At 33.6% G+C, this 21,249-nt stretch overlaps 1 protein-coding gene across 1 annotated transcript; it reads left to right on the top strand.

The window, feature by feature from the left end:
* The first annotated feature begins 6,339 nt into the window (after positions 1–6,339).
* LOC110024746 (protein DELETION OF SUV3 SUPPRESSOR 1(I)-like) lies at positions 6,340–18,453 on the top strand. Its single transcript, XM_020724884.1, has 2 exons — positions 6,340–6,537; positions 18,107–18,453. The coding sequence occupies exons 1-2, from the start codon at positions 6,444–6,446 to the stop codon at positions 18,235–18,237; spliced, it is 225 nt and encodes a 74-aa protein (XP_020580543.1). The 5' UTR covers positions 6,340–6,443; the 3' UTR covers positions 18,238–18,453.
* The last annotated feature ends 2,796 nt before the right edge of the window (positions 18,454–21,249 follow it).

Genomic DNA, 21,249 nt, shown 5'->3' with positions numbered 1-21,249 from the left:
AAACTCAAAAAATCAAATTTTGTATTTTTATGATTTTTAATTTAATCATTATAACTATTTTAATGGGAAAAATAAGGAAAATTCATTTTTAAGCTTTTAAAATTTATTTTAATTTAGGAAAATTATAAAAAATATTTTAATGAGTCCCAAGTGATCAGAGAACAATTAGGCACATTTTGAAATATTTTGATATTTTTTTGGATTTTTAATTATTTTTAATTATTTTAAAATTCAAAATAAAGCTAAAAAATTAAGTACTTTTTTAAAAAATAATTTTTATTTTTTCCAAGTGTCTCTAATCACAAGGAACTCAGAAAACTACTTTTCATAATTTTCCCAAGTGTATTTAATTTAATATAGTTATTTTTGTACAAAAATACAAGGTTCCTTAAAAAATCAACTTTAATACTTGAACTTAATCAAATAATTTTCAAATTTTTACAGTGGACAAACATGATTTTTATGAACAATGTGGGATTGATTTTGTCAATTTTGGATAAGTATATAATTTACATAAATTAACACAAGACGTTTACATTTAATTAAATATTGAAATTTACAAAATAATTCAAGGCATCATGATATTTTTCCTAAATTTCTCTGACCACAGGAAACCTACTAAAATTATTCCCATATTTTTTCAAATGATCTTTTAACTTATATAATTAAAATAAGCTAAAATGGTCACCTTAGCTTGAAATTAAGGTTAGAAGCATAGAGATGTCCTCTGACCTTGGAAAAATCAGAGGACATAGTCTTCGTACTGAGGAACAAACTCTCAAAATTTCAAGTCATTGTGAGCAAATTTTGATCATAATGAATTAAAATACTCCAGAGGGTATTTAATTCATTAAAAATTAGGGAATAAGAAAATAATTTTTATTTTTAGTCCACATTATTCTCCTCTGTTCACTGAACAAGAGGGTATTTTTCTTTTATTTTTATGATTTTCCTAGAGAAATATATGGATTTTAAAGTTTATGCATTTAAAATAATTCAGAAAATTCATATTTTTCTACTTATCCTACGCGGCGCCAACTCAACCTACGGCGGCTTTGAACTCACACGTGGCGCGCTCCCATTCGTCATCGCCATCCACCTCAACTGTCACGCAACCCACGGTTTATTCACCAAGAGTTTGTCTGCTCGATCTCCTCTGTCTGTTGAATACACGTGCGATTGGACGACTCCCCATTATCGTCCCAAGTGACCTAATTCGTAAGTCGTTCACACTAAAACCTTAAGATTTTTGTCTAAACTCAACCAAATCGCATGGGGTTTGTTTCTAAACCTTCATTAGTTATGATTTTGATCAAGGTAAATTTCAGGTGTTGGTCTAGAGCTGTCCTAGAGGTTGTTTCAGAGGGGGCTTTGATGGGGAATCAACTCCTCTTGCTCTAGGGATGGTGTGTGCACAATTAATTTGAGTTTGGTGGACTGTGGAGAGATTTTATGGTCTGAGCTGAAATTTTGAGCTCAAAATTGGGCTCTCACAGTGGGAATTAGAGGGGGGAAGATGGTTGGATTAAGCTTAAGGATGCTTGGAGTGTCTCTGGTGAGATTTTGGCAGAGTTTCCCCAAGAATTTGGAACTCTCTTCTCTTTGTCCATGGAGGGGCTGATTAAATAGAGGAGCTTGGGCTGGCCACCAGGGCCAATTGATGAGTGCAAAATGGTGCTTAGGTGGAGGGCTGAGGAGCTCTAAGGAGACATTAGGATGAGTTGGCCTCTAGGGTGGTTTGATTTAGGGGTGGAGGCTCTCGGTTTTAGAGTTTTCCGGCCAATAGGCTGGTCGGCAGGGCCTGGGGTGGTGGTCAGGTGGGCAGGTGAGCCAGAGAGAGGGTTAATTATGGTTAACCCTCAATGGAAAGTGATGATGGAAGAGATATTTTGGTTAAGGCCCAAAAATGGGTTAAGATCCATTAAATTAGGGGAACCTTGGTCCATAGCTCACTTGAGTGGTTTAAGTAGATTTATCCTGGTCAATTCCTGGTCAATAGAGTGTGTTTAGTGGCTGTGGAGACCTTAATTTGGTGACTTTATCATGGCTAAGTCATTTTAGCATGACTAAGTCAATTTTGGTGCATGAGTTCAATTTGGGTCAAAATGACTAGAAGTTGGGTTTGGGGTAGGCTTGCCATGACATTGAGCTTAATTGATTGGTAAATATTGTGTAGATGATTGTCACAAGAGGTTTGGAAATGGTTTGGAGTGATTTTGGATTGGTTTGGAGGTTCAATTTGGATGATTTTGGGCATAGGGTCAAAATTGGGGGTTTGGATTGGACTTGGGTTTAGGTTAGGCTAAGGTTATTTTAGGTCCAAATTGATGACTCAAAATGGTCTAGGGGTATGTCATAAAGAGTTTTCAACATAAATTGGGTGTCAATTTTGAGGGTTAGGGCATTCAATTGGATGGCATTTGGGGACATAGCCAATTTGGGTCAAATTTTGGGGTTTTGGACTTGAGTTAAAATTAGGTGAAATTAAAGCTTGGCTAAGGCCAATTGAAGGTCCAATTTGATGCGTTTGTCATGAAGATTTTAGTATTCAAATTGGGGCAAATTGAGTAGGTTATGGGGTTCAATTTGGTGGGATTAAGTCTTAGGGTCAAAATTGAGAGTTTAACTTGGATCAAAATTGAGCTCAAAACATGGGTCAATTAGGCTTAGATTTGGTTTGAATTAATCACATGAAAGATGAGTTTGAGTTTAGAATTGAAATTGGGGAGGATTGGGGCCAAAGGATTGGAGAATTGAAATTGGGGAGGATTGGGGCCAAATTGATGGGTGAGGTAAATTTGGAGAAATTATGCCTTTAAAGGCAATTTGGGGGTTTTGGTCAAAATGATCAATTTGGCCAAATTGGGTTCAATTGAAGGGTCAAAATTGGTTTTGAAGACATTTGAAGTGATTTTGGATGTTTTGGGAAAGTTTGGAATTTCGGCAATTTTGGGTGGTTTTGAGCAATTTGGGTATTTTGAAATGGTTTGAAATGATTTTTGAAAAAATTTGGGTATTTTGGGTGAAATTGAGAATTTTGGCCAAATAGAATTTTGCAAGGGCATTTAGGTAATTTGGGTGAATTTGGGGGCAAGAGGCCAAATTGGATATTTTGGTAGAATTAGGGTGTCAACCACCTTATATGAGCTATGGACCAGTGAAATTCTCATTTGGGTCCTCTATATACTGGTTTTAGCTAAACCCTAGCCTAGGGCTAGTGGGTCTAAGGGATCATCTACATGAGTCTCCAACAAGATCAAGGGATCAAAGTCAACAATTTTTGGTTTAGGGTTGCAAGTGAATTAAGGTGATAGTGAGTGTAAGGGAGTGAACTAGCTCCAGACCAACACCCAGGGGCAGCCCTAAGGTCAAGCAGTCTATGGGAACTCTCCTTGAAACCCCCCATACGCTAGAAGTTAGGACCAATATGTGGAACTTCAAGTTGAGCAAAGAGGAGTTTAGAGTTTGTAATGGTAAGGGTTACTTTTGTAGTTTTCTAGGAATAGTCAACAGGAAATTCCTATGGCTAGACCCTAGGCTACTAAAGAGGAAAAACTAAACATCAACCAAAAGTGAGATCAACAAAGGGTGACGCTAATTCTCTAGCCATTGGTGCAAGATCCGACCAGGAACTATTTCTTGTAGTTTTTTATTTTGTGCTACAGCCCAAGGAGTTGGAGTCTATAACAAGAGAAAAATTTTGCAAGCCCATCTTTATTGATCTTGAATGAAAAGTAGTAGTTAAACAAGTTAGTTGACCAAGGGATAGCTAATCGGTGGCAGAAAACAACAAACTTAATTATTGCGATGATCAAATTCGACACGACTTGAGCTAGAATCACTATATATTTATTGAAAACGCCCTTCAACTCGGTACAAAGTGTGAGCCATGGACTACTTTGAAATTGATTCTGGTAGAACACTAGGTCATTCCCGAAGTTGTTTGTTGCTTGGTCAAAACTCTCTACGGCTTGAAGCATAATTTTTTTTATCAAAAATAAATTCCAACAGCTTCTGCGTGTCTTTATAGGTCAGCACAGAAGCCTCCATCACTGGTTAGGTACTAAAAACCCTAAGAGAATACTTACAAGCCATTAAGGGAAAAAAGGAGAGAAGGAAAGAATCATAAAGGTTTTGCAAAAAGTTTCAACCCTAATGCGTCATTGTCTATTTATAAGGTGGAGTGCTCGAGTTGAAGGGTCTGGATGCCATCATTCCAAATATCTCGATATTCAAAAGATGTCACGCCACATAAAATCAAATATAAATATAAATATAAAATATACTATAAATTCAGTTCATTTAAAATGAAAGAAAAGGTTACATGAATTATTTGGAAAGCAAAGGAGTCCTCAGCCACTTGAGCGGAGACATGTCCCGGCTAAATAACTATGTGAACAAAAGACCACCGCCAAACCTGAGATAATTGCCCCGATCGATTTTCTATTGAGTTCGAACAACCTACAACTCAACCTAAAGAGCCACCACCTCAAGAATCTGTGTTTCTCCTTCCACATCATTATTCAGTCCTCTGGAGGTGCATTCAAAAGAGTCCACTATCTCATTCACTTTATGCTCCAACGATCCAGAAGACTATTGCTAACACCATGCATTCCTTGCGAAGTATTGAAAAGTTCGGCTAGTTAATTGATTATGTCGCTTGTCGGCGGTTGGTTCTCTTCAGTCTTTTGATGAAGCACGACTGTTATTATAGGTTCAGTAATAACATCGACCAACCCTGGCACAAGAGTGCTGACTTTCTTCACTTCGGGCGGAGGAGCATCAGAAGCCACTGCTTTACTAAGTTGTTCGAAGACACCAGCTAACTTCTTGAACAATCATATCTATGTGACGAGCCTCTTCCAAGATGATCATAACTGAATCCATGGGAGGAACCGAAAGCCCTTGATTTTTCTCCATTCTTGCTGCTTCTTTGGTCGATTCACATTGGGAGTAGCAGAAAATGTGACGTTATCATTTAAGTCGATCATATGATCCTTGTGTTTCTTCTTTTTACCATGACCATATTTTTCTTTGTCTTTTTGCTAACAGGGGCAGGAGGAGGTTGAAGAGGGAGTTGAAGCTTATTTAGAGCAATCTAATGCGCCTTGTCATCCAAATGATCTGGGGATCTCACGGCATGCATGAAGACATTTCGAAATCTGATATCAGGGCGAGAAGGGAAGAATACTGACCCTATTTTTAAGAATTATATGGGGACGAAAAACTAGAAATTAATGATTATGCTTTGATGAGGTTTAATTAAAAATTTGATTGTCCTTTTGTAGTCATGAAAGGAGCAAGAAATTGGGGAACCAATATGTATACAAGAAAAAAATATTTGCACGAATCCCAAAGATATCAACTGGTTCGAGGAGTATTGTTTCTGATCATATTACCATGTCAAAGATTATTAAACAACCGTTCAAGTTAGCCCGCTTACCCAGGCAGCTAGTAATCCCATCGGACCTGGACGATCGGTTGAATCGTATGATCGCCAAAATTGATCTGAAACGAGACAACCGACAGTTAGAAGTAAAATCAATTTAGTCATATACCATGCCCAATGGACGTGATCATTCATGAAAGTGGCACCTATTCAACTATTGGAATTAAAGAATAAAGAGATAGTAAAACTAACTACCAAATGTTAGAAAATTGACAAGAAATACCCATTAACGATGAGATAAATGGGGGTAATATTGTCATTGTATACTCAAGCCACCTATATTTATAAATATGGATTTTTTTATAAATAAATATAACACTCTCAATTTATGGTTTCTTCTTTTATACTCACATTTTAACAAATTTATTTATATAAAATAATTTCTCATCATAAAAAAAATAAAAAAAAAACAAAAACTACAATGATATATAATTTCATTAAACATATAATTATGAAAAAATATTGCTAACATATCTTAAACACTAAGACGACATTTTATGGCATAACATGAATTAGATTTAGCGATTAATTTAATTTAACGTCGGTCTAATATGAAAACTTGAAAATTAAATCCAACTCTATTAAATCGAATTTTCTCGTATTTCATCTTTTTGTCCCCTCGTTTCTCATTTCTGTCTCTTGAGTTAATCTGAATCTACTAAATCTATTTATGAGGCGGATTTATTCTGTCATTTCTCGTGAACTTTTTAACGTAGATAAATTCAGATTTATTGAATCGATTAAATCTTATTTAACATAAATCTAAATTATATTCAAATAACTATTAAAACTTAAATAAGATGAAAAATATGATTGCTATTAAAACTGATAATTAAAACCATTTACAGCCGTTGGATTTGATAAAAACGCATCCAAAACCTCTTTAGAAAAAAGGCCTTTTGATTCTTCAAGTATAACCTCTCCCTCCGGAAACCTAGTTCGTCTGGCGTCTAGTGATCCCGTGTTCGGTTGATTTTCTCCTGTTTTGAAATCAATGGCGACAGAGACGAAGCCTTCGGCGGGCGAGGACGCCAAGATGGACCTCTTCGAAGACGACGACGAGTTTGAGGAATTCGAAATCAGCGAAGGTAACCCCCCAATTCGGATTTTAATACAGTGTGATGTACTTTGTCTTTTTAAATGGATTATATTTGTTAGTTATTTCGTTGATGTGCATGCTTGAATTGCAACCGTATTTTTTCTGATGTAGTGGGTTGATTTGCTTCTTTCTTTTCATTCTTGGCCCTCGAACTAATAGGCTGCGTTAGAGTTGAACAGGTTCTTTTGGACTAGAGTTGGGAATTTCCAAGTTACAAGAACAGTGTGGGATTATGCGGGAGATATTCCTGATTTTGGCAATCTGTTCTGCATCTATAAAACTTAGCCTAGTTGGCACTAGGAGGGCTTGAGTCTTCGCATATTTTGTTATGAGAGTTCAAGAATGTTCATATGGAATAAAATGGTGTATTGTAGTGGTTTCTGTCTGATGGATCTAAAGCATGAACTTTTAATTAGTTTGAAGAAATGATACTGAACTGATTTGTGACTAATTGTTGGGAATGGGAGGCATCTGCTTTTCAACTTTTCTGTCTTGGGCAAATTCAGTTTATTTTTTAAAAGCATGTAGGGTTTTAGTGGAAGAGAATGAATAGTGAATATTGAAGTTGGTCGTTTGTGGTTTAATATTCATTCTAAAGATGATGCTATGAATTAAGAGTCGGCATTATTTCATGTATGTTATACTTGTGAACAAATTCAAAGCCTTGTTGTAAAAAATATATTTTTATAAGGAAACTTATATTTTGGATCCAATTTTTCTAAGAGAAGATTGTTTAGTCAATGTCTTTAATCCTCTTGTTGATTTCATCCAAGTGTAAAAAAAAAGCAATGACCATATACTGGCTTGTTTATTAAAATTCCAATACCTTATTTCTTCTTTATTTATTATATGCCAATCTTCTTAAAGGCTGCATCATATGTTTTCTTTCAATCCAACAGTACACCACCCTCCCCCAAATGTACTTATAGGCAATGCACCTCTTTTGAAGCTATTGCCAACTAATAAGTGGAAAATATTGGAGTTGGGCTGAAGTTAAGCTTGCATGATTATGTGAATTGATGGTGGAACTTCCCTCCTCATTACCTTGCTCATATATTCTCCAAGTTTATTTGCAGTTTGATTGGATGAGTTAAGACAGTATTATCAACTAGTTAATTAATGATTTTAATATTTTGTTAGTTTAGTGGTTATATTCGCTTACATATACAAATATATGGTAATCAACATTGCTGATCCTAAGCCTGGATGTGAATTGTAGAAAGTTGATGTTAATTTTACATCCACTTTGGATTCTATTTCAAAATCAATTAAATGAATCTGTGTTGATGGTTGCTACTTACTAGTGCCAGGCATTCCCACAAAATGGTTCCCTGCACCACAGGTCCACAACTGTATTGGGGTAAGAAGCTAGTAGGGGTTGGCTAAAAAAGAATAAATTAAAAAAAAAAGATGGATGGGCAACTGCAACATATGCTACATGAAGAGAAGGATGTTTGTGTCTTAAGCATAAGAGGATTTATGATGGATATAGAATAGAACATAGAAATATGATTGGAGAAGCTATATTTAATTTTACAGTCACATTTCATCTAACAATAGCTGACACATACATCAAGTAATGAGTAACATTTACTTTTGATAGTGGAGCTATCATAAATCGACCATTCACCTCTTTGAAGGAAAGTTTTTTTTTTTTTTTGTAAAGATTGTAAGGTAATTTTTAGAGAATGTTAACGGCATAGCTTAAAATAGTAATTATAGATATATGCCCTAAAACTAGTGAAAGAAGTTAAAGAAATTGTTTGCGATGGGTATTGTGGAACTTCTAGTTTGAGAAGTTATTAATTTCAAAATAATATTTTTTTAAAGAGGCAAATTGAAACCTTAAAGCTATTAAAAAGCTTGATCAAATGGCTACTTTCTTTAAGAAGAATGCCATATCAGAATTTTATTAGATAAAATAATTTAACTTTAAATAATGAAAAGTTGGATAAATATTTTCAAGGTTTTGGTCAATCATTAGAAAGCTCAAAGATTTGTATAGAGGGTTTGGAAGCATATTGTAGCTTTTGATCATTAATAATGAGAAAGGCTAGCTACCAACAAGCTACTCATAAGATGATGATATGTGCTAACAAAGTCAAGAGAGAGGTGTTCTAAGATTTTGATAAAGTTAGGTTCATTAAAAGTAAAGATAATGTTTTTGTTCTATTTTGGAAACCCAAAAGAAATTTTATTAATACCAAAATAAGGATATAACGTCCGGTTGGAGGTATCTACTACACGCAAAATACAACGCACACAAATGAAAATCTATGGACCGCCATCGATAGGGACAACATGAGTAAAGATAATGAGTTATTTTTTAATGAAGGAATCAAAGAAAGATGTAAATTACTGTTTCGAGGAAGTATTAGTAAGAGTTGTTGAAAAATGACATTTTCTTAGAAGATCAAAGTGAACTCAATCATCTAGTATTTCATTGATTTACCAACATAGGGAAGTTAAATTAGTTTTGAAGATGATGTGTTAAGATTAAACTATAATTTTACAAAACAATGACTTTTGAGATTTAGAGGATGGAGTAGATGTTTATATCGTGTTGTTAATAAATTCAAAATGAAATATTAAAGAATAAGAATATGTTAAGTTATTGTGGATGAAGTAAATTCTAATATTTTGGAGTAAAGGATATATTCATTATTGTAGTGACAGTAGGAGAATGAGACTTATAAGTCATGTAATGAAGTTATTAGCAAGGCTAATAGAATAAATACTTGTAAAGATGCATTGATTATAATCTATTTGAAAAGTTAATTAGGTGCTAAGGAAGTAATTAATAAGTGTAGAGGGCAATGAAAAAACTTTTGAGTGATTGTTAGTAATTGATTTAGCGGGTCTAAAGGAGAAATTGTGTGCTACATATATGTTAAGTGTTAAAATGGCTTTCAATCATATTAGGTGCTATGTTAAATATAAGTCGAGCACTTTCCTTAGCTCACGAGCAGGGTAGGTGTTACTAAGAGAGTACTTAGGTGATCACCTTGCCTTAAGGTGTCAGTATTTGGCATGAGCTCGTTGTCTTGATTAAAGAATGCTCATTCTAGAAATGGAAAAGATGCAATGCTTTTAATGATAAAATTTCAATTTATGGTAATTTAGAAGAGCATCAACAGTTGAAGTACTAAGTATACAAACTTAGAAACAATCAAATATCAAATGTCAGTGTAAGAAGTTTAAATTATGGAGTGGTAAATCTTGAGAAACAAGCAAACAAGGAGAAAGGGATATAAATCCAGTGATAGAAATAAAACTTGAATAGAGAGTAGAAAATTAGGCTTTTCCTAGGCTATGTATGATATTAATTGTAGTAGCTTAGGGCTTGTTTTGGAATCAATTTTGTTTTTTTTTTTCCTTTTATCTTTAAAAATATGTTTGTTTAGTGTTTTTTTTTTTACATAATTTCATTTAGGAGCGTTAAAATATATAGCACACAATTCTTATGTATATAAATATCTCACACCTAATCTTTTATATTTACACACATAAACTCAAATTTTTAGTATTAACACTTTTTAGAAGTGAAATATACATTTTCATGCATAGGATTAAAGCACCGAATTGTTCTTTATCTAAATATGAAACCTTAGTTGTGAGATATGTCAGTACATAATAATTGTGTGCTACTTATGTAAATTTACCTTTTATTTTTTATTTTTAAAAATAAATTACCATGCTTTTGAAAACACTCAAAGCAATATTTAAGTATTTTTAGTGTTTTTAAAAACAACCATCTTATAGATATTTTGAGTGTTTTCAAAATCAATCATATTTTAAGTAAATATGTGAAACATGTTTTGTTTCATATCAAACTATAAACATAATAAAATAAAAAATATATAAAATAAAAAAAGTGATCCCAAACGACCCCTTATATTTCTAGGTTATCTAAACTCGTCTTTTAGGTTTTTTTTTTGTTTAAGATAATCAATTTTGTAAGATTTTCAAATGGGAAAATAATTTAGCATAAAATTCATATTTTCTTCTTAGTACTCTTAAATTTGATGTTTATTATTTCTTGCTTTCAAAAGTCTTCCTTATAAATGGAAAGTGTTTTAAAAGAAAAATAGCCATGTATTTTTTAGTGTTGTTTTCACTTGACAAGTGCCTAGAGTGGTGCTTATTGTCTCATGTATTTGTTAGCCACATTGTCAGACGTTGCATTCACCTTTGATGATATTAATTAAGGTTATATCAATGGTCACATTAGCTTCATTTTGTTCTTGGTTATGAAGATTTTTTATAAATTTATTTAAGGTATGTTGGTTATGTTTTGCATTTTATGTCATTATGGGCCCGTTTGGGGCAGCTTTTTTGACGCGGTGCGTTTTGAAAACACTAGAATACCTGTTTGGAAACTGCTAGCTTTTTGAGATAAGCTAGGTTAAATGCGGGCCATGGGTTTGATCTCCCGGCCTGCGTCTCTTCGTGATTTTATTACGTCGCTACCTTGCTCTCCCCTCTCTCGCTTTTCTTCTGCCCTAAGGTAACACCTTTCTCATGTCTCTCTCGCGCCTTTCTCACACCTCTCTTGCTCCTCTCTCTGGTGGCAAGGAATTACCTTTATTCTACTCTCCCTCTTCCCTTCAATCTTCATATTTGTTTTTTTATTGTGCTCTTCTTTCTCCCACAATATCATCTACCATATAACTTTGCGGCGTGGAGTTAATTTTTTATTTATGGCTTTCTCTTTGTGATTTGTGACTTTCTCATTTGCGGTTTGACGCTCTGAGGTTAGGAAATTGGATTTTGCAATTTTTTTTGTGTACTCTTTTCAGTTAGTGATGTTGACACTAAATAGGACGCAATGGAGAAAAAGGATTCATGTAGCCGAGATTAAGGCTTTGTGTTGTTGTTGTTGTTGTCTCTTCGGTTAGTGATGCTATCTAGTTGGTGGTGGTTTTGATTTTATGGTGGTTGCTTGAAATAGTGCTTGTGAGTTTGTTATGGTGATGTTGCAATGTGTATTGTGGATTTACCTGAAATTGTGTTTGCCCAAAATTTTGGTTGTGATTTTGTGGTGGTGAATTCTGGTGGTTGCCCGAAATTATGGTTGCCCGGTCATGCTCAATTTGGTTCTGGTGGTGATGTTGTGGTTGCGTTGCGTTGATGGTGGTGGTGGTGGTGGTGTTGGTGTGTTGTTGGTGTAATGAGGAGGTGATGATATTGTGGTGTTGGTGATGATATAGTGGTTGTGTGGTGTGGTAGTTGTGTTGGTGTGGTGTGTAGGTGGTGGTAATGGTGTTATGTGGAGGTGATGGTGTGGTGTTATTGGGTTTTTAAGTGGTGGTGGTGTTGATGTTGTGGTGTTGGTGGTGGTTTTGATGTTGTGTTGGTTGTTTGGTGTGGTAGTGTTGATGTGGTAGGGGTGGTGGTGGTGGCGGCGACGGTGGTGGTGGTGGTGGTGGTAATGTGGTGTAGAGGTAATGATGTGGTGATAAAGGGTTTTTGGTGGTGGTGTTGGTAATATGGTGGTGATAGTGTGGTGGTTGTGTGGTGTGGTAGTGGTGCTAGTAGTGTTGGTGTGGAGTGGTGTTAGTGGTGGTGTTGGTAATGTGGTGATGGTGGTGATATGTTGATAGTAGTGATGATTTTGTGGTTGTTTTGTGGTGTGGTAGTGGTACATATGCCCACTAATCATTGCCTTTTATGTAGGATCCTAAAATATACTAAAGTAGAGATCAAGTTATGGCACTTTAGTAGGGACACATAAATTATATTAAATGACACTGGGTTGCTCAAGTTTTTAAATCTCTTTTATGAGGAACCAGCTTTAGAAACTATGTTTTCCTCGATTATGGTGAAGGTGCTATTGAAGAAGCATTCGAGCATATGGCAATTATAATCATAGTTGTGAATGTACTAGGTTTAATTAGTGATACATTATACATATCTTTACGCTCATTGTTTGTTATTTTGAAGAGGACATTGGCATAATGGTGCTACCCTTTATTATGATTTTAAGCATTTTGTAAGTAATATTGACAGTGCCAAAATTTTTCTAATGATTAATGAATTTATTATTAGTATGTTGTTGTTAAGTAGCGCATTTGATGAAATTTAAATACAATCAGCAATGTTTATCATTCTTTTGTTTATCATTAAATTTTTGTGTAAGACATATGACGTTACACTTCATTATTTGATGTTTTTAATCAAATATTTTGGCATTAGTTGTTTTAATTGTGCATTATATATCTTACTTAATAAAAGGGAAATATGTTTCCTAGACATGTCACGTCCTCCATTTTCTACTTTTGTTTTGTTCACGTCTTATGTCAATGTCCCACTCATAGAACCAGAAACCTCGAAATGTTCTGATAATTTTCAAAATCATCTAAAATTTATTCAACCTTCTAATATCGATTGAAAAGTAAGATTGGGTCCATTGGCTGAAGTCCAACCTCATGGAACTTTAGGCCAGTCCAAGGTCTATAAGACTTAGCTTTGCACATGTTTGGGGCCAACATGCACATGACATTAATTTCACATTATAATAATATTTTCACTCTGAAATAATAATATTTGTCTAATCAAAGATACTCTCTTTTTGTGGTTTAACAGAAGGCAATTCCATAGCATGATAAAATTACTAGATTACCCTAAGGTGCCCTTGGCACCACAAACTCACTTAAAATCAATAAGTTCCAAAGAAATTATTGGAATCTAAGGGAGGGCTTATGTACGGGTTAACAAAGGATATGTAATCATTGTTTTATTCAGGTGGGCCAACTCACAGTTAGGCCAACTCAAAATACATGTAAAATCTTATGTGAATACATGAGTGTTTTGTGACACGCCTCTTGGGTTCTTTATACATACATAGAGGCCACAAACAAATAATCAGAATAACACAATGAACACTTTAAAATTAGCTCAACAAATTTGGCAAGGTTTTCAAATGATATGCTGCATGTTGCCTGATAGATATCCTTACAGAGCAATGAAAGGAGACACCTAATTACAAGGGCTCACAAACACCGAATGTGGCATGCTAACTTGCATATTGTATTGAGACCCAATGACATGGGTTTGAAAAATTCTTGTCTATTCATTTGCACAGGGCTTTCAATTTCCTTTATTAAAATTTATTGAACTTAGTTTGCACTGCCTATAGGGGAGGTCATATGGCCTATCGATGGGCTTTCCTCTAAATCAGAGATTTAGAGCCCTATTTGTGCATCATTTTACCTGTAAGGAGAGACCATATGGTTGAAATTTCTTCTAATTGAGAGGTTGTAAGTCTCATTTGTAGGTTGCATTGCCTATAAGTCGAGGTTGCTAGACCCATCCTTGGTTTTTGCTTCAACAAAGAGTTTGTAGATCCCCTCATATGCTACTTCAACATCAAATTAGTAAAATTTGTACTTGTGCTTCCCTTAACACTCAAGGTTACAAGCCTTGTGCCTCAAGCATCTTTAAAAATTTTTAAGCCCTAAACCTCGATAAAATGCATGTCAAACCATTTTTAAGTCAAATTAAACATTTAAGAGCTAGTTCACATCCTGTAGTCTTTATCTCTATCTTTCCTAGGATCAAGCTTGTAAGCCTTGGGCTTGCTCTAGCTTACCAGTATCAAAACAACATATCTATTCTACTGTGATCCACACTTTTGCTTTCCTTGTATGAAGTTTAATATCCTCGCCTTTTTAACATTGAGATGTTTGCTTGTTTGATCATCGCTCTCACTAGATTAAATAACCACTCTGCTCATGCTCGAGTAACTTATTTGAGTTAGCCCAACTCCAACCTATAAATTAGGTTAACTTGAGGCTCCTTGAGGCCCACCACTATGATATGATAAGATAATTTTCCATGTAATTTAATCACACCTAAATACTAAGGGATGGGCGATCTAGAATTGCCTCAAGTCAAATGTCTAATATGAATCATGAACTCAAAGTGTAACTTTTTTAAACTCGAGCTATACCAAGTCATATGTTTATAGAGTATTCTCCTCTCAAAGTTGATTAAGAATTCACCTATGGACCACTTAAATTTACGATTTCTACTCTCAATTAGGCTTATAAATGAGTTGAGCTTAAGCAAGCTCAAGGCTTGTTTGTGTGATCTCTTTTTTTTTTTTTGTTTTCCTTGTATTCGGCTCATGTTCTAAATGACTTGAGAATAGCATGTTCATGTTCAACTTGAATTTATTTGAACTAGCTCGTTTTTCTACTCAAGATAAAATCGCGCCGCCCATCTGCCTTCACAGCCTTAAGCTCTCTAAGAGGGCTTCATTTCTATATTAAACAGAAATGAGAAAAGTATATTTCTAGACTTCCGATGTGGGACTAGAACACATGCGGGAGCAAAGATTTTTTTTTTTTTTTTTTTTTTTTTTTTTGTAAAAATGTTATAAAGCTTGAAGTATTTACATACATACCACCCAATTCTTATGCATTTACTTATCTAACCCTAAATTAGAGTAACAGAATGTGGCTCCTCTATTTTAGAACATTTACATACATACCATTCAAATCTTATTTATTTACATATCAAACACCTTAAACTTTTTTTTTTAATAATATATCACCCAAAGTTTTAAAGATAAAAAAATTTAGTCTCTTTTTAGTACTTATAACAAATTAATATAAAAATTATATAAATAAATATTATTATTTAATTATTCGAGCCAAAATGAGCTGAAAACGAACAAACAAATCTTTGTTAGTATTCGACTTGTTTACAAATAGAGCTTAACAAATTTGTTTGTGCTCACTTGCTTAACGAACGAATCAAACACAAACTATTTAACGAACCCAAGCTGGGCACGAACAATGAGCTTTTTTTATAACCCTACTCTCAATAGTTTTTGTGATCTTGATCCCATTCAATTTAAATATTCAAGCCTAGTTATGAGAGCAAATAGTCGTTGCGCTAACTCCTCTCGGCCACTACCGTATATTGGTATCCATTGATGCTTTCTCAATTCAAATTTGAATTTCTAGATCTCATTGCAAGTGGATGGATACCATTCGGTATAGTTTCACTCTATGACCTGTTGAGAAGGCAATCCATAACTGCTAATAATACAACCTAGATGTTGGTGTCCCCTTGGCGTTCCTTCATTGGTCGAGCAGGTATTAGATGGACAAAAGATAATAGATTTAGAATCTTGATTGGGTTGACTATTCATCCCATCTATTCTTTTCATAATTTAGAACTCATAGCTATCTTACAAAGCACATTGATATACTTAATCGAGAGTATTCTTTGAGGTTAGGTTTGAGATGTAATCAATCATGGAAGTTTGCATCCATAGAAAATCTCAATTTCCCAGATCTAAAATAAACCTTAGTCAGCTCCTATTCCATCTTGGAGAAATCTTTAACATCCTATCCCAATTTTCCATCAAGAACTTCATGTTATACTTTATCTTTCATTAACTGCAAAAGAGTGAGATGGCTTGACTCAAGCATTTGAGCTTTTTCAGAGTCCCGCACGTTGGTCCTTGTCAAAGTGGTTGTAGCTCGTAGAGACTCCCCTAGAATAAGCTGCTTGCTCTCTCCAATTTCTTGAGACAAGTAAAAGTTCTGCAACGCATGTATAAATGCTACCTTACAGCTTTTGGCTGCAGATTTGAGCACAGTATCCTTACGCTGCAGCAGGCAACCTATAATTTTTTTGCATTCTTTGTTATGATATATTTGAGCGTCAAATCTCAAAAATTAGTATAAAACATGAAATCAGCCTTTGCCACGTATAGGTCTCATAAACGCATAATTTCCAAAGAAAAGTATTTCATGCTGACTATCTTTTCCATTTTGATGAAGATTTTAAGGGAAACAAGTATTTCATGCTACATTGAAACAAATTTTAAAGCATTGGTCTTAAAAAAAAAATAGAAATCTAGGCTAGTATTATGACCTTTAACACACATCTTCCGACCATTTATTCTTCGGGATTGTAGCATTCATCTACATCTTTTAAAATTAGCATGTGAACTGATCATAAATGACGGCATGCCCATTTTCTTCAGATGCAACCAAGAATGTAAACATCTCCCAACTTCATCTTGTTGATTCTATCCAGATGCTGCAGCTCATAAATTAGCATTGCTTGTCATGTTTGGCACTTGAACATAAGCGCCGCGCCCAAAATTTGATGGCATTCTATCCTTACCATCTACTACAGAAGTCATACAATCCAAGCATTGCTCTATATTCGTCAAACTGAGTCCACTCTATGAGATTGAGAGGGGACGCCTAGTATAACAGCAAGTTCAGCTCCTTGTCTCTTCACACGTGCACTATCATTGTGTTTTTTTCTCAGCTTGAGTGTCATCTTATTTTATTTCAAGCTAATCGCATTCTGAAGTGGATTTGTAGAGAATCTTTAGCCTACACTTTTCAATAACTTGATCTTCAGCACATACATTATCTAGCCAATCATAATCGGTATGGGTGTCATTTATTTGGTCAAAATAAACAAAAAAAATATAAAAAAACAAAACCAAACCTAACAAGTTCGTTTGATTTGGTTCGGTTTTAATTTTTGTTTAACCAAACAAACTGAAAACTGAATTTTAATTAAAATTTTTTATTTTATTTTAATTTAATGTGAAATTAACTGAAAAAAATAAAGTTTATATTATATGCAATATTTGATAAAATATATAGAAGATTAATATTATATGTGTATAGATATGTAATTCGTAATGATTTTTCATGACCGAACTCTAACTAATAATTAAATTTAATTTTCTTCATAAATCAAAGTAAATTTTTGTTCAGTCAGTTTGGTTTATCAAAATGTTAATTGGTTTGGTTTTTTAATTTTCAAATTTTGGGTTTTGGCTGCAATCGGTTTGAGTAATTTGAAAATCGATCCATCCAAACCGACTGAATATTGACCCTTATTAATTGGTGATGGCTTCACCTAAGTACTTTAAGGCTTTGTGCTCCTATGAAAATATAGGTTAGCGTACACATATCCTCTGATAGTTAAAACTAAAGCCCCTAGAAAACACTAGCATATTGAATAGCTTCTGCTTCATCCATTGCGATCATTCTTTCACTCTTATTCTAGCTAGCACCAAAAAGCGACTTTTAAGAAAATTTATTGTAAATTTTTATAATCCAGTAGACCCACTGCATTTGGCACATTTCATTGGTGTTCTTTGTATGAAGAAGAGGACCCTTACTTTGCCGCCTTTATTTTTTTTTGGCTTAAAACTTCATGAAATATCCCCAATGCTAGTTTTTGCCTAAAAAACAATGGCAGCATTTCTCTCTCTCTCTCTCTCTCTCTCTCTCTCTCTCTCTCTCTCTCTCTCTCTCTCTCTCTCTCTCTCTCTCTCTCTGAGACTCACACATGCACACAGCCCCACACGCACATCCTTTCTCGCTGGCTCCACCACCCTTGTTTTGGTTTCTCCCGGTATCGAACTTCATTTTTCTTCTTGTGATCAGCTGTTAGGATCAAGATTGCTCATTTTCCGCATCTTCGGAAAATAATGATTACTTGTATGTCTCACCGAGCTTTATATTTGTTTCACATTTTGGAGTTCAGCATATAACATTATTAATTTACAGAGTGGGATGATAAGGAAGAAGGAAAGGAAGTCCTGCAGCAGTGGGAAGATGATTGGGATGATGATGATGTCAATGATGATTTCTCCCTCCAATTGAGAAAAGAATTGGGAAGCAACTCAGAGAAGAAGTAAAGTGCCTCTTGCTCTCCTTCCTCCTAATTGTGCTCTATAAGCTTCAGCAAAATGTTCTTTTGAGGTTTGTGTGCTTTTTCCAAATGTGTTTTTAATTTTGTGAACAGCTTTCTGTGCTGCATTGCAGCAGCTTCTGCTTGGACTTTGGGAACTTTGTATCAGTGAACTAAACTAGGCATAGTTATTGACTAAATGACTTGTTAATTTACTTGTTGATTATGCAGTGGTTTATAGAAGATGTTGTAGAGTGTGTTATGATGATTTATGCTTTTTCTTCTTCTTAAGTTTTCAAATGACAATTTTAATTGATGAGGCAATATTGAGATAAATGTAAAGGATGCGAAGGAAATATTTAAAAGATATATGTTTTGATTTTGTTAATTATGAAATATAAATAGAAGATTATGTAAGTTTAATATCTTGATTTTGTTATATGAAAGATAAAGATATAGATGAGATAATATATATATATATATATATATATAATTCACATCATTATATTATGTTTCTTTTAATCATCTTAACATTAACTGCATTACTTATCTAATTAATGCCTTTTTATTGCTGCTATTGTAGATCATCCCCTTCAATCATGTTTATTTTTTTTATTACCACTTTGCAATAATAAATGTTTTTAATTTTAATTGTCTTTGATTTATATTAATATTTTTGTTCCCTTTTATTTAATATAAATATTAGATTCATAAAATATTGTTGGTGCAATTATAATTTTATAGAATGCATCTATATGTTTTTTATCACAATATTTTTGAGGTACTTTTGTTTATGATTCTTACATAAATTGACAAACATCTTTAGCCAAAGAGAAGTATAATAACTAACATGTTCTCTCTAATAAGGGACGAGTACAACGACACCACAATAATACCACAAAAATAAAAGAAAAAATAACAAGAGATTGTGTCTCACGAAGGATCAAAATATATTGCTAGCATAATCCTCAATCAAGATATAAATGATAAAGGCAAAATTTGCTTCCTATATATTTTTATTTTTAAAATATATGGAGTGAAGTGCAAAGTGATTTATGAAGAGTTATGCAACCTTAATGTAAAAGTAATCATAAAAGCAATGAATGACATTGAAGAGCAAATGACTATGGGTTTTATAAAGAAAATAAAGCATAAGACCTAGATTAAATCATGGTCATTGGTCCTACAAAGTTGCAATAATGGAATTTTAAAAGATCTTACTGAAAATGTTAAATTTATGTTCCTAGACTTGAACTACAATGTACATTTATTCTTCCTACGAGGGAAGGTGAGACTGGAAGAAGATAGCGAGAGCTTGCTTGCATTCCTTTGAAAGGATTTTCTAGAGTTTCTTCAGTCGGCTAAGTGGTCGGCTGAGGTAGACTAAAGATTTTTTAGCCTCTTTGTTTCTCCTTATGAGAGTAATTTTTAAAGTGAAAGAAGAGAGGTGATATAATTTTTTTTTATATATAATTGAAGAACTTCGCACAAATTTTGCCTAAGAGGCTGACATGAGCACTATTCAAACACACTTTATGGAACGGTTATTTCATTTTGATCTGAAATATTATCTATATTCATCTTCATTATGGTTAGGGGTCTGTAGGGGTGTAAACGAGTCAAAATTGAGCGAGGTCGGGCTTGGCTCATGTTCGGTTCATTTAAAAATAGCATTGTTCATGTCTGACTCGTGTTCGAGTCAGCTTGTGAACACTTTGTCATGTTCATCTTGTTAACTTTTTAGTGTTTTTGTTCGACTTGTGTTTTACACATTTTAAACTCTTTAGAATAAAAAAGTTTATAAAAAATTAATTTAAATTTATTTAAAAATAAAAAATTTTGGTTGAAAAAATAATTGCTTAAAAAACTTTAGAGAGGAAAAAAATTATTATTCTTTTAAACATTTAAGATAATGCATTTACATCTTCATGTATGTATTACTTTTTTTAAGGACTAATTGTGTGCTAATTTTTTGAAATCAGAGAAAAATATGACAGATTTACAATTATAAATGAACATGTACTACATAGAAAATGTTTTGGCTTATTAAGTTGATCACAATAACAAATTCCCAATGGGAAAAAAATTTAGAAAATTTTAAGGAAAACAATGTAGAAGAACTAGTATTGATAACATACTAATTTATTACACTTACATTACATTTTACAAATCTACATCTTCAAACTTAAAAAAAAAAAGACAAAAATTATGAAAATCATTATCTTCTTCTTGTAAAATCTACAATTTAACAAGCCAAAGAACTTTGCATAATACGTTTGTAAACTCGTACAATCTGCACATTTTATATAAAATGAAAAAAAAAAAGGTCAAAACAATAATGAAGTTAAAAAAGCCAGATGATAAACTTTGATGTATTTTAATTAAAAATGTGGCTTAGATTTAACAATTATTACTCATTTCATATTTTATACTATGAGGCTTTCCATTCATAGAAAACTTGGAGAGAGAAAAAAAACTCTTAGGCATCAATATTAACTCCAATCATCAAATATTATTTGCATAGGTGCTTGCCTTCCAAGCATAGTAGATGACTACTAATTTTAATCTTCTATCTATGTGCAGAACTTGCACTTGCACAATTAGAATAAAATGTCATCATTGCCTCTTGCAAAACCTTAAGAAAATATAAAAATAAACAAAGAACTCCAGAATATGAAGATATAATCCTTATTTCATGTTCACCAAATAAAACCTATGCACCTCCAAGATTTAACAAGTTATTCTTACAAAATCAAGGATTAAGTACAGCTAAAAATAACGAAGGGCAAATAAAGTCAACCATTCATTGAACAAAATAACAATCATTAGCCAACCATCCAAGAGGCCTTAGAGAACAAAAAATAGTCAATGATCCAAATAACAACCAACCAGAATCACCAAAGGTAACCAAGCAAACCCAGCCAAAAGGATCAAGAAAGCCAAGGCAGCCAACCCGAAAAAAACTCTTAGGCATCAATATTAATTCCAATCATCAAATATTATTTGCATAGGTGCTTGC

This window comes from Phalaenopsis equestris, unplaced genomic scaffold (assembly GCF_001263595.1).
Source record: "Phalaenopsis equestris unplaced genomic scaffold, ASM126359v1 Scaffold000272, whole genome shotgun sequence".
Classification (NCBI taxonomy): domain Eukaryota; kingdom Viridiplantae; phylum Streptophyta; class Magnoliopsida; order Asparagales; family Orchidaceae; genus Phalaenopsis; species Phalaenopsis equestris.
Note: the sequence above shows the minus strand (reverse complement) of the source record. Positions and strands in the feature narration are given on the sequence as shown.

What these genes read in the sequence shown, in the direction of transcription:
- LOC110024746 (XM_020724884.1), top strand. Translation starts at nt 6,444, where the DNA reads ATGGCGACAGAGACGAAGCCTTCGGCGGGCGAGGACGCCAAGATGGAC. An exon ending in GGAATTCGAAATCAGCGAAG is followed by an intron (nt 6,538 to 18,106) that starts GTAACCCCCCAA and finishes ATTAATTTACAG; the next exon opens with AGTGGGATGATAAGGAAGAA.